The sequence below is a fragment of the Alligator sinensis genome, unplaced genomic scaffold (assembly GCF_000455745.1).
Source record: "Alligator sinensis unplaced genomic scaffold, ASM45574v1 scaffold937_1, whole genome shotgun sequence".
Taxonomy (NCBI): domain Eukaryota; kingdom Metazoa; phylum Chordata; order Crocodylia; family Alligatoridae; genus Alligator; species Alligator sinensis.
This window is the reverse complement of record NW_005842257.1, coordinates 1,736,552-1,763,308: the sequence shown is the minus strand read 5'-3', so window position 1 is coordinate 1,763,308 and position 26,757 is coordinate 1,736,552. Positions and strand designations below refer to the sequence as shown.

The 26,757-nt window shown below is 44.8% G+C and overlaps 1 protein-coding gene across 1 annotated transcript in view; it reads left to right on the top strand.

Annotated features, from left to right (window-relative positions):
- Positions 1–26,757, top strand: part of FRMD4B (FERM domain containing 4B) — a gene marked incomplete at its 5' end in the record, with an annotated part of 67,762 nt that overhangs the window by 25,004 nt on the left and 16,001 nt on the right. Inside the window, 7 exons of the mRNA XM_006027625.3 lie at positions 9,265–9,348; positions 10,440–10,505; positions 11,781–11,838; positions 12,584–12,670; positions 24,520–24,596; positions 25,493–25,631; positions 26,108–26,249. Coding sequence (XP_006027687.1) covers positions 9,265–9,348; positions 10,440–10,505; positions 11,781–11,838; positions 12,584–12,670; positions 24,520–24,596; positions 25,493–25,631; positions 26,108–26,249 — 653 coding nt within the window. The remainder of the gene's footprint in view (positions 1–9,264; positions 9,349–10,439; positions 10,506–11,780; positions 11,839–12,583; positions 12,671–24,519; positions 24,597–25,492; positions 25,632–26,107; positions 26,250–26,757) is intronic.

Sequence of the window (26,757 nt, the reverse complement as noted above, 5' to 3'; positions counted from 1 at the left end):
GTTTGCTGAATGATTTATTATGTGTTTTGCCTTTCAGCAGTAACACTACATAAACCTGTTCCTCAAATACCTCACTTAACCTTCTTGTAATCCATTAACTGCCTCCTGATTAAACAAAGCGACCCTCTCTCTTGTCACAACATAGGCCCATTTTATGTAAAACTATGGAAAAACTAACACGTGCAAAAGTTTGCAACATCAGGCCTTAGTGGAGGGTTCATTTCTTTCAGTTTGTAGGGAACTCGCAGTGAAATGAGTGATATGCACGCGCACACGCATGTGTGTGTATATGTGTATGTGTATATATATGTGTATGCGTGCGTGTATATATGTGCATATATATATTTGTATATATGTGTGTGTGCATATATATGTGTGTATATGCGTGTGTATGCATCCAGGAAGAGCACACACCAACTGCTAAAACTTCCGTAGCCTGACAAAGGGTTTTTGAACCCGAAAGCTTGCTTAATAACTTTTCTCCAACTATTTGGGTTGGTCTCATAAAAGATATCAAATTCACCCAAGGAACCTTGTCTGCCTATGTCCTTAGACCAACACGGCTACAACCTAAACCCCTGTATGCATATATGTACACATATATATGCATATATAATATGTGTATGTGTATACACACACACACACACACACACACACACACACACACACATATATATATATGCATTTAATAAGGTTAATCCAATGTAAAAAAACCCTCTCTTATTCTCTTATTCAGACTCCCCTGCAGCTAAGCTTTGCAAAAGGCCTTGAAGGTAGAGCTGTTTGAAAAAAGAATTTCTATGGGAATGTTTTATTTCACCTGCTCGGTCCTTGCAGGGCATTAACCTTTTGCTTAGTTGAAAGCCCAATTTTCTGTCAAAAAATTAGTCTTGGTGGAATGGGTTTTGACCCGTCCTGCACGAAGGTCAGTACCCTAGGAGTCAGACCAAAGGAGTAGGCAGATTGCAGACCATGCTCTCAGCCTGCCCATGTTTGTTGTCTTATGCTTGCTACCTGGGTTGGTTGTCCATTAAAATGAGATTTGTATTATATAGGACCAAATTCACTCCTAGTGTATCCATTAACTTAGTTGCCCCAGGGATTCATTTGGCTTTTGCTGTCTAGACTATTGAGGGTTCATTATGGCATTGCATGCTGCACTCCGCTGCACTGTCGTGTTTGTCACCGTGTCCAAGATAAAAGCCTGTTTCTGGCCGGATTTTTTTAACCTACTGTTATTATTGGCAACTCCTAAGATGACTCAAACTTAGAAGGAGAGGGAGAAGATTTCAGTGGTTTTTTTCCCCATTTATTTCTGCTCTGTAGGCCCCTACACTGGGAGGCTACTCTACTCACATGCAGAAACCTAGGCAAGTGTGTTGTTGTCTTGCATGTGTAGGAATACAGCCAGCTGCTGCTTTTATACGTGCAGGTCTTTCATCTAGGAATACATGGTGGGGAAAAGTTGAAAAGGCATTGAAAATGGAAAGATTTGACTGTAAAAAAAAAAATCACAGAGCTCAGCAAAATGGCTTGGAAGCAAGAATTGAGCCTGTAACTCCTTTTAACTCAATCTTGGAAATGATCAGACTCCAGACAGATGCACACTCCTGTTACAATGAGTGGGGTGAAGGCTCCCGGGCTGTAGAATAAATACGTGTTCGTTGTACGACAGGTAATGACAGCACTGAGACAGGTATAAATGCTTGTGCGAGAGGTAAACAAGACATTAGATGAAGAAAAAGAAGACGTCTGCAAACAATGCCTGATCTCACGTGGCCTAATGATGCACACAGTGTGATCTTAATATTTAGGCTAATATTAATGTGCGAGGTTGGTGAGGCAGCATGCATTTTTACAGAAGATAAATATATCAAAGTTGACTGCAGCGGCTGCAAAGATGCTACCGTGTGCATCCTGTGTCGTGTCCTATGCAAACGTTATCCCTCTGCAAAGGTCCTGCACCTATAAGCCAAGGTGGGCAGGCTGTGGAGAGGGGTTTATAGATGCTCTCTTCCCTTTGGTACAGAGCTCAGTTCGAGGCAGACCAGGGAAGAGGTGAGTGTAGGGCCAGGGGCCACGGGTCCTGCACTCGGCAGCCCCAAAGAGAGGGACACGTTAGGGCAATGTTTCTCAGCCTTGTTAGACTCAAGGCACCCTGTGGAAAATGCAGCTTTTAGTCTTCACTTCGTTTATAATGCCAAAAAAAACACTACAGCAATTCTTCTGCTGCAAGAGGTCAGAAAGGACTCCTGTTTGAAATCTCTGGGATTATTTTGGGAATCATGTTGGCACCCTGCAACATGCATGGCACCCTTGAAAGGATCTTGGGGCACCTCGGGTTGCCCTCATTGAGAATCACCGTCTTGGAGCCAGGCAGCCTGCTGTAATCTCTAGGTCCCCATCACTGCCCAGGCAAGGCTGCAACCTCCGGGTTTCTTCACCTTTGACACTGGGAATGTCCCCAGTGCGTTAAAGTGAGGTGCGGTCCCTTTTCCCCCCGTGTGTTGCATGAGGAAGGGCCGCTGGGAGAGAGCCGGTTATGGCAGCTTTTCCGCTGCTGCTTTTTGCTGTTGTAGTTTTAGGTTAGCCCCGTGTTGTTCTTCGGATACTTTTGTGTGCGTGCACACACTCTGAAGCATCCCGGTTTCAGCACCGAGGTCTACGATAACAAGCTTTACGCTTACAAAAGAGCCACGGCTAAAGGGGCTAATCTGACTTTTGTGTGAACAGGAAGAACCCGCGAACGTTAGTAATAACCGGCTCCTGTCTGCGGGGAGGCCTTTCTAGCATCCTGCCCCCGTGAACAATTTTTACTTGCTCTACAACAAATCCCTAAGCAAAGTGCTTCCCATCTGCTCTGATGAAGAAACGTTCCCAGCACATACTCAAATAGTCTTGCAGTTCTTGTTCAGAGTTAGAGAAGGCTTATTTATTCCAACTACCAAGCTTTCAGGATCAGACCTGAAAGGGAAAGATGCCCAAGATTGTCCAGCAGCATTTGTGTTTGCTCCCCGCTCTGACACAGATTTCCTGTGTAACCTTGGGCAACTCACTCAGCCTCCCTGTATCTCAGCTCCCCAGCTGTGAAATGGGGATAATAGCCCTGCCCTATCAGACCAGGGCAGCGTGCTTATAATTATAATTGCGAGGCACTCAGGTGCTGAGATATTTATGCATCATTCCCCATTACAAATGATCGGTAGAACACTGGATTTGTACGGTAAATTTTCAGAATATAACATTGCCTTCCATCTGAGGATTTTGGAGCATGTCAGTGTATAAAGTTTCTTTCTGAATGCTCCTGAAGATTGCTAAGCATCTTCCCCCACCACTTTTTTCTCCTGGGAAGAGCAACAGAGATGCAGAGAGGATAGATAACCTGCCCACTTACCTGGCATGGGGCAGAGCTGGAGTTAAAACCCAAGCCTTCTGACTCCAAGGAGATGACCCACCTTGCATTGGAGTCCACAGCAAGAGCCATTGGCATTTGGATCAGGCCTGAAGTCCTTTGCTTTTCCTACCAGCTCCTCTCTGTCTATAAGGCTAAGTGAAAGGGTTAGACCTCCCGAGTGATGCCGTGCTTGATGCACACAACCCCAGGTTTTATCTGTGCGCCATGCTCATTTTGCATGCTGGGTTTTGAAAGCGTTTGCTCTGATGTAGCCTCTCGGTGCAGCCCTTTCTTGGCCGTTATCAAGGGGCCAAGCCCTGGAAATCTTCCTCAGGCAAATGTCCCTGCTGACAGCAGGGTGAAGGGTGACTTCTTGACGGTCCTGAGAACCTCCATCTCCCATGACGTAAATGGGAGATTTGGTTGTTTGTCATCTCTCCAGATTTGGTCCCTTTGAGTAGGAAAGCGGCTTCTTGAGTGCTCCAGGATAACCTCATGGTAGCAGACCGAGAGACTGCAGGAACCGTGGAAAGCATCTGGCATTTGTCACAAAAAAAGGACCATCTCAGTGAGGGCTTTGGAAAACCCTGCTCCGATTGCATTTCTCCTCTGCTTGGCTTATACTTTCCTAGTGTGGGTTGGTTTTGTTTGTACTGAGCTTGGGTTTCTTCTTGCAAAAGTTCTCCCTAACTTCAGTCGTTCCCGTAGCTTTCTCTGTATCTCCACCTAGACCCTTTCTCACCCCTTGTCATCCCGTCTCTTTGCTGCTTGGTCTCAGGCCTGTCCCCGTGCTGCCCTTCATGCCTAAGGCAGCCTCCCAAAGAGCATGCCCAAAGCCTCCCTGCAAAAATAGTGTGAAAACACACTTGTCCATCCCGTTTTCCAGCTGTACACGGCTCCAGGCCGTGAACCTGATTCTCCTCTCTTGCATCGGTGTCAATCCAGAACAACTCCAGTGCTATGCGAGTGCTGGCAGTAGGATCCAAATTGGACCCCACGTGCAAAGAACATATAGTATTCGACTTGTCACGTTAAAGTAGGCGCACTTGGCGAGTCTCAAGATTCAGGGTAAGTGTTGACATATGCCAAATAATCTGACATACAGCAGATTGAGAAATGATAACCCCCCCGTGTCCAGTATTTAATTGGGGCCTGAGCCATTTCTATCTAAATGTTTAAAAGAGAACAAGAGGTAGAGACTGTTTTTCATTTTAAAAATGTCCTTGGAGAATGGCATGCACAACTCTATTGCTTTCTGTGCTCCACAGTAAAGCTCCCTAAACATGATCTGAGTCTGGGTGCCCATGAAATGCCTCTGAGCTAGCCTGGGTTCGACGTCAAGGGCTCCATCATCTCTGAAAAGAAAGCCTGTCCCACTGGGCCTCTCCAATTCCCCAAGTCAAAAATAGAAATTCCTTGAACCAAATACACAATGTCATACTTGGAAAGACCTGCGATAGCTGTGAGAGCAGCAAAAGTTAACATTGTTGAGAGGACCAAAGACTTGGAGAATACCAGAAAAATATGATGTGGTAGACTACCGTGATGCTACAATTAATTATGCGTTCTGTCCATGTTTTCCAAGCAAGTCAGCAGGGATAGGCACACCTCTACCTTCGTATTTCTGAAGCATATGGGTTAAACCCCAAATTCATAGTTTCATAGTGCTCAGGGTCAGAAGGGACCTAAACAGATCATCAGGTCCGAGCCCCTAAGTTACCAGCAAGTTACTACAATTGGCGTGAAAGTTGTTCGACTTTCATGCCATAGCCAGTGTAACTGCTTTTGCTGCCCCGATTGTGCTGCTTGCTCTTGTCCTTCATACTTCCATCCTATGATAATCTCATTAGCCGCATCTTGTTTCATCAAAAGCTTTTACCTTGAGTTACTGCATTAGTAGCCAATATAAGATGTTACATGGTGCAGCGGGCACAAGGAAGAGGCTGGGCGTCCATCGACAAATGCCTCTAATTAGCACTATTCTGTCATGTCCGTAAATCTCTGGTTAGCAGGGAGTGTTGTATCCGGCGAGATTGCAAGCTGCGACGATGCCCATACTGGGAGCTCAGATATTTTATAAATCCTTTTTAATTCGTTGTCCTATGCTTAAGGCAAAGTATGTCATTGTTGTCTGACTTCAGCGCTCAAATTTCTGACGGGGACGTCAGATGGATTTTAACTATCTTTATGTTCAAGCCTAAAACTTGGAGTCACAGCTGACTTTGCATAACTTGGGTTTAGATGGGCACATGCAGTAGATGCATAACTTGGGTTTAGATAGGCACATGCAGTAGATGTGGGCTCACAGCTGGAACTGGTCGTTTGTGTGATTAGATGTCCTATTCATAGCACGATACCTGTTTTGAATGTTGTGGGGGGGGTGTATTTGGTAGCCGTGTTGGTCTAAGACAAAAATGCAGAAATTCTGAACTTGTGGTTCAGAGATGATACTTTTTATTAGACCAATTAAGAAATCGCCAAAAAAAAAAACTTTTTCTGTAAGCTTCCAGCCTCACACACCCTTCATTAAGCTCAGGGAAAATTAAAGATGGTAAAAAAAAAATCCCCATTGGTAGACGTACTGTCCTCTGGTCTACACGGCAAATCCACAAAGATCAAGGAGAGCTGTATGTGCAGGCGGGGAGCAGCGTCTTACCCTAAGCTTGGTTGTAGCAGAAGATTAAATACAGACCACACACCAGATGCAAATTAAAGCCATATGTGAGAAGCACCTCAGGTACCTTTCATTTAAGTTGCCCAGATCAATTCAAGTCATGCAAGATTTTTGCTAGGGGAGAAATAAAAGAGAAGAAAGATGTGAAAAGAGCCCCAATTGCTCATGTTCTTTCATTCGCTTCCCCCGGGAAAAGAAACACCTCCACCGAGCGTTTCTGTGTATTCTTCTCCTGGGAAAGGAGCAAACCCTTCTGCCAAAAATGCGGTCCTCTTGACTCAGGGCAGTTGAAGTGCTGGAGCTGTGCCAGGCACCAACAGCAGCGTGTTAAGAGGCCGCCCCTCTGTATTGGAAATCAGATGAAATGCAAGTGGGCCCCTCGGTCCTGACAGCTGAATTCCAGCTCTGCTCTCTCGAGAGAGCCGGCTTGCCTTGTCCTGCCGGGGGGAACAACACCACCACTTACAGGAGCGGCTTCTGTATCCTCCCCAGGGCTGGGCAGGGCGTAGTAAAAACCATTTATTGCACTTTACTGTGCTTTGTGGGGAGCTGAGATGGTGGAAGAATGGGGGCTTCTTGCAAACTCGGTAAAAACCCAAACTGCAGCGGCTAATAATTCAAATTTCATGTAGCCTTTTTGCCTCTCAGAAACGGCGTGGGTCTCTCTTAGGGCCTGGGGAAGTGAGTCAGGAGGGGAGAACGTGCTTTGCCTTCTCTGTGACAGTGAACTTCGGGAAAGAGAAAGGTTGTCCCTCCTTGCGGAGGTTTTCTTCCTAGCCATGAAGCCGTGAATCATTGCAGGTGCGTCTCCACGCTGGGTTGTGCTGCTCACCAAAGGGCAAAGGAGCACAACCAGCGAAGGTGATGGAGATGGCTGCAGATTTTGTTACATTTTCTGGGATGAGCTACAGCCGCGGAGAAAGGGGTGTAGGTTGTAGCCGTGTTGGTTTAAGGACACAGGCCGACAAGGCTTTTTGGGTAAATGTGATCTCTTTTATTAGACTGGCTTCTGTTCCACCCAGGCGAGCGCACGCAGCAGCTGCTGTGCACCCACAGCACCCATTACTTTTACTGAATCTCAGCACCTCTGAAAATCAAGCCATCTCATTAGGAGGCCACTAAAGATGCTGCCCAAACTCCCAAACAAGGTGTCTATAAGTGTGGATTTGGGTCTATTTAGGATGCATGGCCCCTTTTATTCAGCAAAGTAACTCACGGGAACTTGCCTGCCCAAGCTTTTCCCAAGTGCAGTGCATTTCAAAGGGATTCAGCATCAAGATTATGGTTCAGGCTTTCTTTCTTTTTATCTTAAATGTTGGCTGCTTTTATTTGCCTTCTGGCTTCAGAGACTTGACGGTGTGTTAGGTTTCTGTGTCTCAACTTTTCCCTCTACCAGGAGGGCTAGAGGAAGCATGTCGCTTTTTTCTTTAAATAGAAGTGGAGATTTTCATGCCGCCTTTCTGTCCCCAGAATAATACCGTGAGGTTTGGCAGTGCTGAGAGTTAGAAAGAGAGCTTGATTTTTTTATTTATTTTTTTTTCCCCTTCTTTTTGGGATATGTCTGTTTGGAGCAGCCAAGTGCTGGTTGGGTGCAGAAAGCGGTGTGTACGCCTGGCAGAAGCAAGTGGTGTGGGAAATTCAGAAATAACAGCTAGTGTGTACTAATGGACCCTCTTGTTGGCAGCTTCCTCCAACCTGAAGCATAAATGGGCTGTGGATTGAGCTAGTCCTTCACCCATAGAGGTGGTCTCCCTCGGTCAGCATGTTGTGGAAGACCCTTGCAGGGCTACTATCGCATGCCCTCTGAATGGCATGCCTTTAATTTCCAGTGCAGTTAGCATGACATTTGCCCCCAGCGCTGAGTTTCCTTCCAAGGAAGGAAACCTGTCCCAGGCATACTGCAATGTTAAAACCCAGTTGGCGATGCCGGTGCCCCGTTCTCCTCTGTGATGTGCAATGTGGCATGTGCCAAGACATTCAGGAGGAGTGGGAATAATGCGCCCATATAAAATCTTTCACAAGAGAGAGTCACATCTGCAGGGGAGCTTTGAGAGAGAGAAATGAACTCCTCCATGAAACCAGCCAACCTGTGCAACTCGGATACCGAAGCAGATGGGACTGAATCAGACCACTGCATTCCTCACATAGAAGAGTCATGTTTGTGCCTGCTCTTGCCGCTGCGAAAGCATGCAGAAATTTTGCAGAAATGAGGCGTGCAACCTTCAGCTGATTAATTAATGAACCATGTCAACTGAAAATATTAACCGTTTCCATGCTGCCTCCAGTCGATAGCTTCAGTGGGTGCCTTTTTCCCCCCCTTAAAAGTTCACGCTTATATCTGTCTTCTATCACAGAATTTAAGGTCAAAACATGGAATTTGTGTCTTGTGGGAAATTCAGATATGTTAACACCCGATTCAAAAGCTTAACCCCCCCCCAACCAAACAACACCCCCCCAAAAAAACCCCCAAAACTCTAGCAAAGTTTTCTGTAGAATAAAACAAGTGCAGAAAAAGAACTTATTTTGGGTAGTTCAAAATGGAATATTTCACCAGTCTTGAATTTTGGGCTGTCAGCTTGAAAGGAAACATTTTGGTTTGGGCTTAGACCGGCTGCTCAGATCAACGTAAACCGTGGTGCCTTGTGCATTTCGATTTTTTTTTTTTTTTTTCAGGCCTGCCAAAAGTTACCCGGTCCTGCAACAAATTTTTGAGTTTCCTAGTTCAATTAGAAAATGTTGCTCTAGATCTTTTTTTGACTGCCAAATATTTTTTGCGCCTACAGCGGGTAGGTTACTGTTGGGAGTGGTAAACGCCCACCAAAAAATGAACCTGTAAAGCTGGAGAATGACACGGTCTCTTCTGGTTCCCGTCTGCAGCTGCTCAGGGCAGATTTCCTAACTCGGCCACCGCTCCGCAGCAGAGACATGCCATCTTTTCTTTTCTTCAGCAGCTTTGTTGCCTCAATAGTCGTATCGCATTCGCGATGAGTTTTTGCACCAATCTACGTTGCGCCGGTTTGTGCAGAGCGGTTATGTGAGAAGGCTGATAGAATTACGTTGCTGTGACAGCCAGGAGATGGGGCGAAGGGACCGGTTCTTGGGTAGCTAAAACCCAGCCGCTCGATCTTCTTGCTGACCCTGATGACGGCGCGGATGATTCAACAGCAGTAATTTGCGTATTATTCATCTCTTTTAGCGATGAAAACACGAGGAAAGATTTGAAGACGCTGCCTGTCTTTCCTACCAAGACTTTGCAGGAGCATCCATCACTTGCCTACTGGTAAGCTCCTTCCTGATATTAGAAATGTTAAATGCCCGTAGCAGTGGGGAATGATGCCATCAGCTTGACACCTCTTCTCTAAGGGGTTGTACATGGGGCTGATCCTGACCACGTCATTCCCAACTGCTTCGAGCACTTTCACCGTGTAGGGCAATGGAAATCCAGTCAGTATTATGCTGTGCAGCTAGTCAAACCATCTCCGGATCAGAACAGCACCAAATGCTGGAGAGATTTGGGCAACCCAAGTTCCTGCTAGGTCTGGATTTTGCAAATGGCTCCTATCTTTTATAACAAGGTGAGCCCAAACAGCCCTGGAGCATCTGAAACACAGATTTAGTCCAGTGATGTGACTTGAATGCATTTCACGCAGGGGTAAGGGCTATCACACGTGTGGTATGAATACACAAGATTATACAAGAGACCATTATACTTGTAATCAAGCCCCTTGACTTCGGTCCACTATCCCCTAATTGGTTTTATTTCGAGGCTCTGCTGTATTATGTCATTTCCAGGGTTGTACTAATGGCTTATGATAAGCCTTTGCTTTTTGCCTGTGTCAGGCACCTAACTCATTTAGCCTGGTTTTATTTTTTTATTCTTTGTGGCTAAGGTTTGAATGCATAATTTTATGTCTACTTTTAGCAGAGGAAAATCCTGAGCCTAGGAGAGGGAGAAGGGTGCAAAGATTATTGGTGATGATAACCCGTTGTTTCATTTGTAGTGGAAGAAAAATACGTAAGAATGCAAAAATCCTTATTTTTATAACTATCTTTTTTATGTGTGCAGCGTTTGTCATTTGAAGTGTGGGTGCTTCTTGATAGGACTGTATACAATTAGTAGATTGTATATAAAAGCAGGTTAATCTGAGGCAATGACTTGATTAGCAATCTGAGACCTTCTGTCCTCTGTGAAGGATCGGACAGAAGGTCCATTCTGACTAATGAAGTTTGGGGATCAAGTGTAAGCTACAGTGAGAAATGCTCAGTGAAATATCTTGTGTTCGCTGAACGTGCATCTGAACTTCATCAAACATTGGATATTTTTAAAAAAATCACCGAGCCTCTGAAATGGTTTCTGTGCTTATTTTGCAGTGAGGACAGAGCGATTGAGCATTACATAAATATTAAAGGCCTGAGCAGAGGACAAGCCATTGTTCAGTGAGTATAAAACTTATTCACTCACCTGGAGGGCATTTTTTTTTTAAATCCTTTTTGTTGTCAAAAGATAAGGCAGGCTGGGCCGATGCCCACAGTCCTTGTGAACCTTTTCCCCATTTCTGTAGCAATGATGTTTCTGGTAATAAACCTGTTGCCTGCTTTAAACCATATTGAAGTTAAACTAAAGCAAAGTTGTATTTTGCATTTCATACAAAAAAACTAGAACTCGTGGTTCCAAAATGATACCTTTTATTAGACCAACTGGAAAATGGCAAGAAAATTGTCCTTTTCTGCAAGCTTTCGGGATCAAAGTCCCATTTTGCATTTCACAAATTCTCAGTTAGGTTTTCAGCTCTTTGTTTAAATATCTTAGATATGCAAAAATGCTTATCACCTCATTTTATTGCCAGCTCCACAAGAGTGGATCTCCCTACTGTGTTTTGCTAACAGTTAGTTTTCACCCCTCAAAAGGATTGCCTTGAGCTCTGTAGGGAAAACACAATGCATATTTAGTATTTAAAATGGGCTGAATTTGGTTTTTAAATAGGTCAAGGATTTTCATTAACTTCACTGAGCTTATTGGACTTTCAAAGGGCAAAGTAGAGACGACTGAAGGGTAGAGTACAGACCTAGAGGTGTATAGCAAGCTGCATAGTTACATAAGGTAGGCAGCGTGAAACTGGCCCCACTCAGTTGTGTGACTGCAGCTTTCTGCATATCCGTGAAAGTCTTGCTAGAAAATCCTAGTGCTTTTTTGGGCGGGAACTGAGAATAAACGGTCCTCTTAGGGGTTCATTAAGCCATGGAGTCACCTAAATATTTAATGAAACAGTGGTACATATAGTCCTATTTTACAAACCATTTTCTTCTTGAGGTGATGATTTTGGCCAAGTCAGTAGAATTAATAATTAAGGAAGTAGAATTAAATAAGTATAAGCAGCTCCTTCAGTGTTTTGGAAAAGAGCAGAGGAACATGTCATTTTAGTCCTTGCTTTCTGGACTTTGGACAAGAGGAAATGTGGGCAAGATTTAACTTAGTCTGCAGCATTTTGTCTCACATACTCTGGAGTTTTGCTGTCACCATTGGGTGGGCCCGCGTGTCACCTCTGTCTCCAGCTGTGTGTGCTGGGGCCTTGCATGAATTAGGGCCCTTGTTCATTAGGAGACTTTGCCTGCCTAAGGCAAATAACTCAATGTGAATTCATAAGCAGAAGAAGACCTATGAAGAGACATTATCCTTTGCAGAGCAATTCATCTCTATCAATCTGTTTGCAGGTACATGAAAGTGGTGGAAGCCCTGCCCACTTATGGAGTCCATTACTATGGAGTAAAGGTCAGTCCGTGTCCATAAGTGGCATGATTTTTTTGTTCGTGATGTACCATCGTCCTCTTAAAGGAATAATTTAACCATGGGCTATCTGTCTGAAAGTATTAAAAAGTAGGTTTTTGAGCCATATATTATTTCCTTGTTCTATAGGAACTCTTCTGTTGGCAAACAGCAAAATCACTTATGTGCCCAAGAACACAGAAGGGAATTTTTAGTGAAATCTCCAGTAATCTTATCAGGAGCTAAATTTGTATCTGTCTAATTAAATGGGATCACGCTGGCTATCACTTATATCTTTTTAAGCAGTTAACATTTCTCCAGAGACATGATATGCTGTTAATTGAGATTAGGGAAATGGCATGCACAGAAGACGGTTCCTAAGTGATGTCGGCTTCACGAGTGAAACGCAGCTACCGCTGGCACCCGTGCCACTCTCTGCCGTCCCAGCCCTGCAGCATTTTAACGTAGCTGCCTACATTTCTACCTGAAAATATATATATATTTTTGAGAGAGGTGAAATAGTTCAATTGATGAGCAGCAAATCCTAGATAACTGAGCGACGTGAGCAAAAGGGTTTTATTGTGCTGAATGGAGAGCGCGCAGAAATTAATACTTCAATAACAACCTTGCTGCTTGATGGCAAGTTTATTCACTGTCCCAGCCCACAGATGCTTGTGGCAGGATGAAATGTGTAGATACTCTTACCTAGATCTGGGTAAGATCGTAGTTCTCGTCCTTCTCCATTTTACAGGATAAACAAGGAATCCCTTGGTGGCTTGGGATCAGTTATAAAGGAATCGGCCAGTACGACTTACAAGACAAAGTCAAGCCTAGAAAAGTAAGTTGTATTTTTTCTGTATGTCGTGTGGAAATGTGTACATTTTTAAGCCACTGCTGCTTTGAGTCCCGAGCTCACTGTGAACTCGTTTTTTCTTGCATCCCTTATTTTGACAAAGGTTCATATGAGTTCGCAGGATCCTTCAAACGTGTAAAAAGCACTGGTAGGTTCGTATTCAGCTTCTAGAAACGCGGGGGTCCTATACATGTGCGTGGAGCCTGCTCCGACACGCTGGAAATCCAGCTGCAGCACGCTGGACATTTAACGCGTTCTGGCAGTTTTCCACGCCGCGTGTATCAGCGTCCCTGCATGTCTCTGTGCTGAAAAAATGGTGGCAGGGTGCTGTGAAATAAAACATGTTTGGTGAGCTTTAGTTCAAAGCGCCTTACTGCTGTTTTTTTAGCACGGGGACACTGATGTACGTGATGTGCGGGCTGTTTCAATTAGTGCGGCTCGCTCTTTAAAGCACCCGCTCCCACAACAGGTATAAAAATGCCCACGGCTTCATGAAAATGCCTAATGTGAGATTGATCAGTAGGAATTCAGCGTGGTAATCCCTCTGAAGCTTACCACTCACTGTCTTTTTCTCTCTTTGGGCAGCTACTAAGTGATTCCCTTCATTACTTGTCTTCATACTTTTACATCCTCCAAATCAATTCAGTTCCTCTCTCCTGTTTTGTTTAATGCAAGGGCCACGTTTGGTCATAGGACTTGCTGTCATGTATATACATGCACTAGATTTGAGATTATAAATTGCTAAACCGGGTACTGGTTCCAGCCGATGCAGATTCCCACCTTCGCCCTGTGTTATGGAGTTGCAAACACCAACTGATTACAAGCTGTATGTAAGCAAATTGGTAGGTAAGAAGTTTGGGTGTGCAGTACTAGAGCTTTAATATCAAATACTGTTCAAGCTCTGGGTGCCCTGCACAGGTGTGGAAAGTACTAAAAGCACTGCAATAAATAGGGCTGGGGGTATCCAGTACTCAATGCACCATAAGCACTTGGGAGAGCCAGCTTTCAGTTAACCCCTTTTGTATCTGTGGGGTTACAGTGTTCAACACTAGCCATGTTAGGAAGCTTCAGGTTTGAAGTTGGCAAGGCCCAGATAGCAGCAGCCACACCCTGGCAGTCTGAGTTTTGTGTGCCAATCAATGATAGGATTTATAATGGACATGTTGGTAGACCATTAGGTCCAATGACTCTTGTCCATCGTGCTGTCATTATAATGATACAGCTTAGCAAACAAATCACAGGGGAGGGGGACTCTGAAAGTGAGGCAGGGATAGGGGAAAGCTTTGATACCAGTAAAGTTGCTTGAAATTGTGCCTAATTTGAGTACATGAGCTCACAGGCCTACGTGGAAGGAGGAAGCTAAGGACTAATGCGCAAATGGTTTCTTTACACAAAGGGTGGTTCTGTGTTTGGGAACGGCAGTAGGGGAGGTACTAGGGGTAGATTCGTTTCAAGGAGAAAAGAGATACAGTCAGCGCACAGAGGTGAACAGATACTGCTGGGTTTTGGAGGAACGATGCTTCCGTATGCCATACAGCTGTTAGTTTTAGCACAGATGTGTTGCCACATTCTTCCTCCCTGTCAGACTGTGCCGTGCGTTTTGGCTAGAAATACTAGCCAAATTAATTTTAAATAACTAGTCCAAGCTGGAAATATATCGGAAGGGGCAGAAGAGGAGGTCTGTCAGTAGGTTTGTGACCAGCAGAAGCAATGCATTGCTTGGTAAAGGATGCAGAACAGCGGGAGAGGATGAGAAATCCAACTACTTTTCAGACCCAAAGCGTTGATACCGTTGGGTTTGCAGGAAAATTCTTACTTTGCTCTGTTTCATGGAGTCAAAATGATCTGCTTTCTGTTAAGCTTGTTATATTGTTTGCATCCTGGATCCAAAGCCTGGTGAGATTTATCCCTAAGTATTGGTTAAAGGGTTAAGGGAATCCTCACTGTGCTCCACCCTCCGAGATAGCTGCATTGCACATATGCGTGGGCCTCTTCGGCAAAGAGAGAGGGAGATGCCGAGTCACAGTGTAACCCACAAGCGGGGTTTTCCTGTTTTTAGACATATGTGATAAATTGGTGTGCAGCTATCCACTGATACTTGTTGGGGTGGGAAAGTTTCAGATGTGGTGCTTAGCAAGAGTCCACAGTGCTCTGACTCTGTTCCAGGGAAGTAATCACAGTCTGCCTTTTTCCATCCCGTATTTTAACCCAGAGAGGGCTGCATTTATTTTATTTTATTTTATTTCCCATTGGTAACGTGCACTCCTCAGAAGCTCTTGAAGCCCATATTCATAAAATGTGGGAGGTGGGGGGAGTACCACAAAGACCATTCAGTCTGCCCCACAGCTGGCTGGTGCACACAGCGAGTGCATGAGATGCTTTACTGCAGAGTTGACTAATTAGCTCTGCAGTAAAGCATCTCCACCTACATGTGCGGCACTGTTAGGCCCAACTAAACTAATTAACTGCTGTAGGATAGTCCTGCTCAACATAAGTACTATCTCACAGTGGAGTTATTTACTCCACTGCAACGTGTGTGTAGATGGTGACCGGGGCTGGCTAGGGCACGAGTGTGCTACAGTACGGGACTAGCTGCCACCTAGCCCCGCACTGAAGTACCCTCGTGCCCCAGGCAGCCCCTCCACAGCACACTGAGCTGCAGGGGAGCAGCTCCGGGCTCACAGGCTGACCCCACAGGGCCCTTGCTGTGCCACCCCTGCTCCGTGTGCTGCGGTCCCAGGCACATGTGTAAATGCTGCACCCGGGAGCAATAAACTCCAATGCAAACTGCACCCAAGTTCACTGCTCCCTGCTAATAGCACATGTGGATGCACCCACTGTGTAAACCGATGTGGTGAAATGGTCTGTTCACACGTAACATAAATGGGGCTTCCTCTCTGCATGGGGGCTGGCAGGGCCAGCTCCCTACTATAGCCACTGGCTGTATCCTGCAAAAGCTTCCTCCTGCGAGTACTCATCATCACTCAGTCCTGTAGGTCATCTTCATGAAGTCAGGGTGCCTGCCCTCATTAGGAGCTGCTCAGCTGGGGAAGGCTGTGCCAAGTAGGTTTGGGCCTGGCATTTTTTTGATCCTTGTTGAACAGACTGGATCATTAGATGAAATGCAGTATTTCAGCAGAATTTTTTGGAGGACTTATCCTCATTCCTAATACACGCCCTACACCAGTGAAATTAAGGACAAGCTTGGCATCGACTGCAATCAGAACCAATACAAGTACTTGGCTCTGGGGCAGTGATTATTCTGGAAATGGAGGAGCAGTTTCTGAAGCATCATTTATGGAACGTGCCTTGTTCGTCTGAGATGAAAGTGCAAATCGGAGGAAAATGAACTGCATATTAGCTACGCGTTATAGTGTATATGGCTCAGATGGATTCCACTTTAAGCACTTGGAGGCAAGTAACTTGGGCTCATAATCCACACACCCCTGTCGCTGAATGTAGCCTGAAAGCCCAAATTTAAAAAAATAGTATTCATTACAGCATCAAGTCTACAGAAATTGCAATAATGCCACTTACAGAGTGGCCTTACAGAGCATGGTTGGTAGGGCATGCTAGCTTTGCAAATGGATAATGCTTATGATAAGCTTTTAAGAAATTAAGAGAAAGGTGTCTAAATGCTGATGCTGAGAGTTTTCTCCTGCAGAATGGTTACCTAATGAAAGTGTCCTGACCTGCATAGTTCAATTGTTTGGAATACAATAGCATTTCCACTGGGTTCCCAGCCAGTTGATCTAATTATGCAGAGAGCTCTGTTACTGTGTGGTATTTCTCACCAAGGAGAAGCCATTGATTCAGAATCCAGATAGGGAGCAAACACAATGATTTAATGTAAACACAGGGCTGGTAATAAGACCACTCTGTGAAATGCAATTCCCTCCAGATGCAAAGTATTGTTTAAGCTTGACCTGTTCAAAGAGAGATGCTGTTTATATTGGTCTAGATAGTCCTTGCAAGATATTTGTTCCCCTTACTGCGGACAAAGTGAGGGGGGAGAACACGGTTTGATTTTATTTGGAGATACTCAAATAAATATTTCTTAAGTATAAAATGTGCTGCACAGGTTGTCTTCAGTCGAAAGATTTCATATATAGAAACTCTTTTCACGGTGCGACCAGCCCGAAACCCAGTGATGGCGTCTCAGCTAGTGGATAAGTTTAAAGAACCTCTTTACTTGCCATGTGCACACACAGACTAGCTTGAACATCCTTTCTGAAAGGAGCAAACTCTGGTTACAGCAGTAAAATAGAAAGGGCATAATCGGCACTTTCCAGGCACTGCCAGGTGATCATTTATGGCATATTTAAAGCCAAAGGATTCCAGCCTTCGTAACCACAAGATGGATGTGGTTATAAGTGAATATTGCCTTCTGGTCACAAGTGTCCTGTGTTCATCCCCAGCACCGTTCTGCTGTGTCTGTGCCCGTTCTTTTGGGTGTGCCGAGCCTGGCTAGTCGAACCAGTCTCAAAGCCCGACGTTTTGTATTTTGAGATTCCAAGTTTTTAGACCCGATTTCAAGATAGTCTGGGGAATTAGCCCATGATAGGTGGGTGCACCGAGCCAACACCTCTCCAGTATAAATGATCAAGACATAAAATAATCCAATGAAATCAGACCGTTGATTTTAAAGTCCTGCTACCACAGTGCATCGTCTCCACTTCTATCAGGAATAAGAGATGAAGATGGGAGGGTTTCTTCAAAACTTTTCACAAGTTGCATCTTATTTAAATGCTTTCATAGGGCATTTTTCAAGCAAATATTTCTGCTAAGAAAATCATAGCGCCTTTCATGGATGACTTCAATCCGCTATTAAAGCCACACGAATGGTTCTGTTCTCTTAATGAAGCTTCTTTTAAAGAGTCCGACACATTTATATGTCTTTATTTTGCTTGAAGCAGTATAACAAAGTTGGGATCCCTGAGTCGCTGGCTAATGCACACGTGTACTACTGCATACAGTCATTTCTAATTTGAGTTACTTCATTAAAGCCTGGATTGCAGATAAATGACTAGCTATTAATGGTCTCTTCCTTCCTGGATGTCTCACTTCCTCCAGTTTGGTGCAGTCGTGTGGTCCATAAACCGGGTTCTTTGCAGATCAGAAATGACTCAAAGCATCTTCCCCGGGTTTTTCATTATGTTATAGAAGTTTCTTTTCAGGGAATAAGTGGTGGTGATGCATAAATGGACATGCAAACTGTGCTCTCCCTCCTGCCAGCGGAAAGGAGGCGTCGTTTTGTTGTGCACCTGCATCATACCAGGACTGATTCTGCTTCTTCTCTCTCACTGTTTTCTTCACGTTGCTGATTTGAATTAAGCTTGTGTTGCTGTACCTAAACTTTGCACTTTCCCCACCCCCCGTGCTTATAACACGCCCCCAATCACGTATGCAGTCTTCCTATAAATCATATTTGTTCCTAGCCTGTTTCCTGAAATGCAAGGCAGGGACTCCGCTCTAAATTGCAAACTCTTTAAGGTGTGGACTTGCTATTTGTTCTGTATTCACTGCAGTGCTGGGCACGTGGGACCCAGTCTGTGGCTGGAGCTGGTCGTTACTATTGCCATAAAACCGATAGACAAGAATAGTCTACTGGTTAATCTATAAGAGAGGGAGTCATGTGAAGGTTAATCTAATGATTAGTACATCACTGCTGCTGAACGGTTGCTTCCTTGATGATGTTTATACATCCCTAAATAGGCTTTTCTCTTTTGCTCGGTCACATGGCTTGATGAATTTTGCTGGGTTTAGCTTTCTAAAATGTACAGGTCACGTCCAAAGTTGACATGGAAAAGCCGTTCAAATGTTACTGTTGGGCAGTGGCATTCTGCACGGCCTGTGGTGCGGGGAATTAGTGGTCGTCTCTGAGGGTCTTCCCTTGGTATTGGCTTTGAAAAAAGCAATCCTGCACTTGGAGAGCTATATGGGCCTCCCTTTAAGTGAAATGGGAGCCTTGGATGGGCTTATTAAGGGTTTGGCAAGCTTGTGGTTGGAAAAGAGTTTGAAAAAAACCCTTATTAGCTCAGGTGCGCTTACTCATTTGGTTCAAAGCGATATACATTGCCAAACTCTCATGAAAACATTTTAATTATTTCTGATTGTTTCTTCTGACCTTAAAAGTCCGCATAAAGTTTCCAGATTTATTTAGTTTTTTGCTTCTCTCTGCATTTTGTTGCAAAGGTATTTTAAGGGAACTGGAAATTAGGAAACATTTAGCCTGGGGTAGGATTCGCATGTGCTCAGTGGGAGTTTCAAACCTTTTGGATTTGGCCCCTGATTTGGAAAATCTGATTTTAAAGTAGCTTGAGCAAATCTGTTTCTTTCCCTTTGATTTTTCTCCAGTGTTCAGAGGCTTTTCTGTCCCTTATGACTTGTATCTATTACTTTCAGATGTTAGCAGGGACCCGCCTTAATTTACTCATCTGTAATTGTGGATCATCAGATGGACTAGGTATTATTTGTCCATACCTGATTTCATAATTAGTCTTTGCAAATGGACAGTACGGCAGAGTGATTTGTTTTATTTTAAACATGTTTAAGATGTTTAAGATCCAATGGAAACTGTGTGAGAATGAACGTAAATGTTTTTAGAGGATAGGCAGCTAAGTGATAGACTTACAGGAAAATACCATTAAGTAGCTAAATTCTCTGTCATGCAAGTTAAGAGCTAATATCTTAACTGAGTTATTTAGATGTATTATATTTTAAATAAAATATGTAATATTATACTTTCAGATAAGCATGGTGAACCCACATATCCCTGTCAGAGCAAACTTTATTCTCAACAGTTTTTATGTAAGTAGATGCTGTATAAAGCTTGAACAGTGACATTGCGCGCAGGCACAATCATCTGAACATATTTACGACCACGTAGCAGCAGCACGCCCTGTGTCCTGTGCCTAGACTATGAAGGTACAGTAGGCAGCTACAGCCCGCCTTTGGTTTGTTGCAGAAGGCGGGTTGCAGTGTAGACATCACCGGGGCGTCAGGAGATCCTGATTTATGCTTGTCCTACTTCTTCTGCCTCTCTTTGTGTCATTGGGCAAGTCACTCTGTGCCTCAGTTTACCACTCTGTAAATACAAAGAGCATCTCCCTGAAGGGGATGTTGCAAGGCCTAATATAGTTAATTAAGCACTTTGAAGCTGAAAATGCTAAATATTGTAGTGTTCGTGCTGATGTTGGACAGCCACTGATTTGTATTACGGTCTTTTAAGTTTTAATGTCTTTACAGATACCTTTGAAAGTCCTAGTAAGTTTGCAGCATGTATTCAAATCGAATACAGTATGTGGTTGCATAGAGCCATTGCAGTATAGATGTAGTAAGTGCTATTAATTAGGGCTGCCTTGTCTGTCTGCGTCCTTAGACCAGGAGCAGGCAATTATTTTGGGCAGAGGGACGCTTACTGAGTTTTGGCAAGCCATGGAGGGCCGCATGACAGGCAGCCAGGGACAGATAACTATTCATTTTCTAAATTTTTTATGGGCCCCATGGAGCGGATAGAATGGCCTGGCAGGCTGTATCCGGCCCCCGGACTGCATTTTGCCCACCCCTGCCTTAGACCAACATGGCTGCAACCTACACCCCCATTAATTAGTGCTTGCATTACGTAGCATGGATTCAACATGCAGCACCAAAGTCACCTTTTTGCCTTCATACTCCTGTATTGCAAAGGCAATATGCATTGCATCTGTGCAGCGAAATGCAGAGCAGATACCACTGAGAACAGGAGTTGCTTTTCATTCCCCCTGGTTGAGTTTAGTGGTTGATATCCAGTCCGGTTGAAGGAGCAAACAGAGTGGGGAGGGGGAGCGAAGCAGGCAAGCCCTTGTAAAGGGTTACCAATGCATATTGCCCCTGTTGTGTGTGAATTGAGCTAAATAGAAACCCCCCCTCTCCAGGGCTGTCAAACCAGACTCTCTTGCAAATGTTCGGTGCCTTTTGTGAGTGCTATTGCTGCTTTATAAGAAGGCAGAAGAGTCTACAAACCTAGTGACTGGCTATTTTAGAGGGTCTGAATCTGACAACCCTTTTTTTTGCTGGTTCTCTATTAATAATCACCGTTAGACTTGAGTCAAGACTCAAGACTTGAGACTTGAGTCTAAGAATGATATGGGTGGATATATTCTGTCTGGGTAATTTGTCCAATCATCCCGGATTTCCCCCTAGTTGCTTGCATTGATGCACAAGATTAGCAGAGGTAGGGGAAAAATTGGCCAGTCCATATGCAGATAGAACAGGCTGAAAATCACACTTGGGAGACCTGCATATTGAGCGTCTGGGACATGAGTAGGGGACTCTGCTCCTGCCACCATAGCCCCACAAGGATTCAGTGGGAAAGACAAAGTGATCTTCAGCTCTGTTATCCTGTGTGAGCTTCCCAGAGGTGGTCATGACCGGGGAGACCCTGAGAGCGTGACTGCAGTGGAGTGATGCTGGAAGGAAGTGGGGTGCAGCACTGGGGCCCAGTAAGTTGTGGGGGCATAGGGTATTCTTGCATATGGGAATACAGGACCCCACCTTGGGTACCTTGCATGGGGGACTTTAGGTCTTTCCCATGGTGGGAAAGAAAAGAAGCAGAACTCATTTCCTAACAGTGCTTTTCACGGTGGGGATTAGGGTGGTAACCCTCAGAGGGACTCTCTTTCTCTGGGTGGGAAGGGAAGATTAACTAGGCCATGTAGCGCTGGTATGCTTAATTACACTAATAGTTGCTTGCAGAAAGATTTGGCAGTGCGTTCCCATACACAGATGCCTCCTGTTTGAGTAGAGCCAGCAGGTCAAAATGTGCATTCCCGTTTCCTCATGTCTGTGTGGGGGGCCAAAATCTCTTCTCTGGAGTTTAGGCATCCCCCAGGGGAAGTTCCTTATCCACATGCCAAGCCCCACCTCGTTCGCGCCGTCTACTTGCAGAACAGGTTGTCTTTAATTGTGTCGGCCGCTCTGGTTTCCCACAACCTGCAGGTATGCAGGGTGCGCGTAGTGCTTGTATCCTGGCAAAATAATAAAATAAAAAGCAGAAGTCCAGAGGAAATGATCAAGGGAGCAAGAGTCATCCTTTGTAAGTGATAAGGCAGAGGGGGCGGCTGTTTCCAAGGGCTCACGCCCGTAGCTCTTTATGAGCGTGGGACAGAAGTGGAAGGGAAGCAAAGCTGGCATATAGAGTGTAACTTTTCCAGTGGGACCTGTCACCACTCACCAGGTGAGTAAAGGCGATGCTGGGATAGTGCTTTCCACCTCTGCTGTAGATCAGCCTGAAGCTGAAGGCACTGCCATTTGAATCCTGCTGTGCTCAGCTCTCTTAAAGGCACATCGCTTCTGGCTGAAACTCCCAGGGCTTTCCTCCTCTCTCCACTGTTTGGTTATCTGCAGGGAAAGGGTGGTGGTGCACATGATGTCAGCAGTGGGAGGATGTCTGTGAAACTAGAATTACACCTAAGCGCCAGGACTCAGTAGCAGAGGGAAACCAAGACGGCTTCAGTGGGAGAAACTGGTTGTAGGGTCGGGGGGGAGGGAAGGGGAACATGGACTATCATTTGATTTAAACCTCCTTTGGACTTAAAAGCCAAAAAGATAAGAAGAAAGAGAGGTTTTGTAAGTAGGTGAGTATGGAGATGGGAGTTTTGGGGAACCTCATGCGCTGTTTTATTCGGAGAAAAACGTTGGTGCAATATATAGGGCTGTTGGTTGTCGTGTTAGTCTAAGGACATAGGCAGACGAGGTCCTTTGGGTAGAGGTGATATTTTTGAGCAGAAGAAGGGTGTTTGTGCCATACATATATCTATATAGATATATCTAGATATAGAAGATCCAAGAACTATTTTATAGATATCTATGTAGATATATCTAGATAGATATATCTAGATATAACTACATGGATATCTATAAAATAGATATCTATGTAGATATATATGTATATAGATAGATATATCTAGATATAACTACATAGATATATATAAAATAGATATATATGTATATAGATAGATAGATATATCTAGATATATCTACATAGATATATATAAAATAGTTCTTGGATCTTCTGCAGAGGAGGAGAGGGGACCTGGGCTGCTTCCACCTGAATAGCTTCTAGGTCTGCAGCCTGGCTGCACTCCCCCAGGGCCCTGCATTTTGGGACCCCGGGTTTTTTTCTTTCTTACACTGTTGCTAGAATTAACTTCTTGAGGAGAACAGCATAAAGTACAAGGAATACAGTTTAAAAAGCATCCACGCAGCTCATTTGTTAGCACCGGCAGCTTTGAGTGTCGGTGCAATGCAAAGATAACTTGACTGTTTGGTTATAAGCTGCCCTGCAAAAAAAACCATGCATGATCTTGAAATAATAAATGGTTCTTTTAAGCAAACTATATTTATTGTTAGAGCAAGGGTTTGGGGTTTTTTTTTTTTAATGAAGCAAAGTTTCACAATAATAAATTGCAGCGCTGGCAAAGAAAATCTTTGACTAAACAGGATTCCTCCGAGGGAAGGGTCATTGAGAGAGCAGGACCATAACTTCTCGACAAACATATGATCTGGATTATGTTTTATTTATGTCCTGTGATAAGTGCATTTAAAATGAAGCAGGACAGACTGTTTAGCTTTATGAAATTTGACATTTGTTCATGCTGTAACATGCTGTTGGGATAAACAGGAATATTTTGTGTTCCAGTGAATGAAGTGTTGATTAATTGGCTAGAAAGTTTGAAGCTTCATCCTGCCTTTAAAAAGTGATGCTGGAAATGTGATCTCGGGGGAGGAGGTGTTTCATATTCATGCTGATCTCCAGAGCAAAGTTGCTTAGTTTGCAAGTGAAAGGAATCTTTCCCCCCTTCCCTGCCAAGCCTGTGCTCAGCCTGGGGTCTCAAGGGCTTTCTCTGTCTCTCTTGCAGAGGTTTGGCAAGCTGAACTGGATCCTTAGCTGTGCCTGGGCAGCCCCATGGGCTTCAAGTGGCTTTGCACACTTACCACCCCTGAGAATTAAAAATAAAGAAATAAATAAAAAATTGCACCCTTGTTCCCTTCTGCAGAAACCCCCTCCTGCAGGGGAACAGCATTAAAATGTGCCATGCTGAAAAGATGCCAGCCCTGATCTTGTAGCCCTGGTGGGTAGGAGGGGAGTGAATTCCCATGCAGTAGTAGGGGGGAAAACCCATGGAGGTGCAGGGTGCCTCCTGGAAAGCGCTGTCTTCTCCGACCCTGTCCTCCGCTGGCAGGGATACGCTTCCCAGGAAATCCCTGGCTTCCTTAGAGAAGCATGCAGTGCTGCACGGCTTCTTCCCTGGACCTGACCCCTCCTCCCACATGTCAGACTTCCTCTCTTCCTTGCCCCCCAAAAAAGCAAGCCTCCCAAAATCCCATCCCACTGGGATGAGGGTTGCCTGGACGGTGCATACTGCAATGCTCGTGCTCCCGCATGCTCTCTGTATCGGACTGGGAGAGAAAAGGCCTGGGGGGAGAAGGGCGTGTTTTTCTTCACTTCCTGTGTGTCACCGTTTTGAGTATGGCTGCTTCATTTAATCGGCGTAAAAATCCCTTCGGTTCTGCTCTCCGGACAGCAGGCTTTGTTACACCGCCTCCTTTGTCAGCAAGGTAGAAAAGGCTGCTCGGGACAGCAGAGGATTTCACAACGAAAATCAGCCCTGTGCAAGGCACAGCGTATAACAGGGCCTCTTCCTTATCTTGCACATGGTAATGGCTTTATGGTTAAATATTAATTGTGCCGGTGCGAGCTCCCCGCTGGAATGAATACGCTGGTGGAAAGAGAGAGTTTGCTGTGATCCTTGGGGTGACCGTTTTGTTTCCTTCTCTCCCAATTCTCTTAGTTATTTCAATGGAAGCAGCTGGAAAACCTGTACTTCCGTGAGAAGAAATTTGCCGTGGAGGTTCATGATCCTCGCAGGTGAGGCTGAGGCTGAGGCGGTGGCGATTGCATCTGGAAAGCTTTAATCATCTGCTGATTAATCCTCTCATCGACGGAGCTGCAGTGAATCAGGAGTGCGTGGATTTCTACGTGAAACCACGGCCCTGATCGTTTGCTCGAGATACGGGCTGGATGTGGTCCCTGGTGTCCACTAGGTACCCGGAAGAAGAGCAAAGCCCCAAAAGGGCTCTGGGATCCATCGGTAATGTGGAGTGAGGCTTCAGAAGGCTTCACAAATGTATTTTTTGTCCTCTCAAATTGCATACGAGATGGCCAGGGGAGCCCCTTGCCCCTGCTGTGCTCTCAGTGGGACTGTTTATGGCAGCCCTAGATGTGCTTTGGGCAGCAGAGAGGGATTTCACTCCTCCCTGGGCGGATAGGATGTGACCTCTACCTATACATTTGCACCCCCAGTTCAGCAGTGACTTCCCAGCCCCTGTGCGAGGACCAGGTGGGACGCTGCTAGTTAGGCATTCACAAGACTTTCCAGTGAAACCTTCCTTCTTTGGATTTCCTATTTCCTTCCTTTCTCCATCAGACAAGCCCAGCCGGCTTGCTGCTCCCTTTGCTTTCCATCTGGAAAGCAGTGCAAAACACGCATTTCACTTGCTGGAGCAGCAGCCGCCTTATTTTCGGTTTCAGTGGGTTGCAAAACTCAACGGGGAAGGGCTTTATGGTGGTGATACCACATTGTAATATAAAGGGAAAGTTCAGAGCATGGGGATGCACAGAGCTAGGGAGTTGCGGGGGTCGTGTTTAGACCACTGGCATAAAGGTTGTCAGGCTGATTTGCAGAAAGGCGATGCATGCATTTTCAACCCGAAAGGATCCAGCCTTAGCTTTCATCTCTCTTGTTTTTTTCCTCGCCCCATTAGAATTTCAGTGTCACGAAGGACTTTTGGTCAGAGCGGACTTGTAGTGCTGACCTGGTATGCAAACACTTCCCTGATCAAATCCATCTGGGTGATGGCAATCAGTCAACACCAGTTTTACTTGGACAGAAAACAAAGCAAAGTAAGTTACCAGACAAGTTACTGTGAGCAAAAATTGCTGCTCCCTTCCCTGTATGCACTTAAATACGCATTGTTCGAGAGTAAACCAACCTTGCCTGAGCACAGAGAAACGGGCTTTGTAGCCGTGATGTGAGCTATTAAGCAGGAGCCTGGTTTATTCAGTCTGCTTCAGCCTGCCATCAAGTGATGTGAAATCGGGAGTTTGCATTGTCTACCCTGTGACTCGCCTCTTTCTCATGTTCATTTTGAATGCTGTGCAAATAGTTGGGTTTTCAGCTGAGAGATGGTTCAGCTTGGGGAAGGGAACCCTAAGCAGTGAAATCCAAAGCTGAAACTCCCATGCGGTGGCACTGGCCTAGCGCTTCGCTTACCGGGAGATGAAGTGTGAAATGTCATCTTCTGTGACCCTTTGTTCCGAAGCTAATTAAGTAACTTGAGGATGTGGGATTTTTGTTTTTTTTTTTTAAACTCCTTCAGGCAAAAATTCCTTCAGCCAGGAGTTTGGACGATATAGCGATGGACCTGACCGAGATGGGAACGCCGAAGGTTTCCAAGCTGGTGACTTCGGAGGCAAAAAATCAGCTTATCATGGCCAGCAACGGCAGCTTAATCTCCTCAGGTAACTTCTGTTTTGAGTGAATTCAAGATGCTAAAGATTGTGTTTTTAAACGTGAGCTCTTTTATTAGACCAAGTCAATAGTTGGCAAAATTGTTCTTTGCAAGCTTTCACGCACAAACACCCTTCTTCCACGTATTTAGTTGGTCAGGCAGAAGAAGGGTGTTTGTGCCCGAAAGCTTGCAAAGAGCAATTTTGCCAACTATTTAGTTTTTGTTTGAAAACGTGATATCTTTTATTAGACCAAGTCAATAGTTGGCAAAATTGTTCTTTGCAAGCTTTCACGCACAAACACCCTTCTTCCACGTATTTAGTTGGTCAGGCAGAAGAAGGGTGTTTGTGCCCGAAAGCTTGCAAAGAGCAATTTTGCCAACTATTTAGTTTTTGTTTTAAAACGTGATATCTTTTATTAGACCAAGTCAATAGTTGGCAAAATTGTTCTTTGCAAGCTTTCCGGCACAAACACCCTTCTTCCACGTATTTAGTTGGTCAGGCAGAAGAAGGGTGCTTG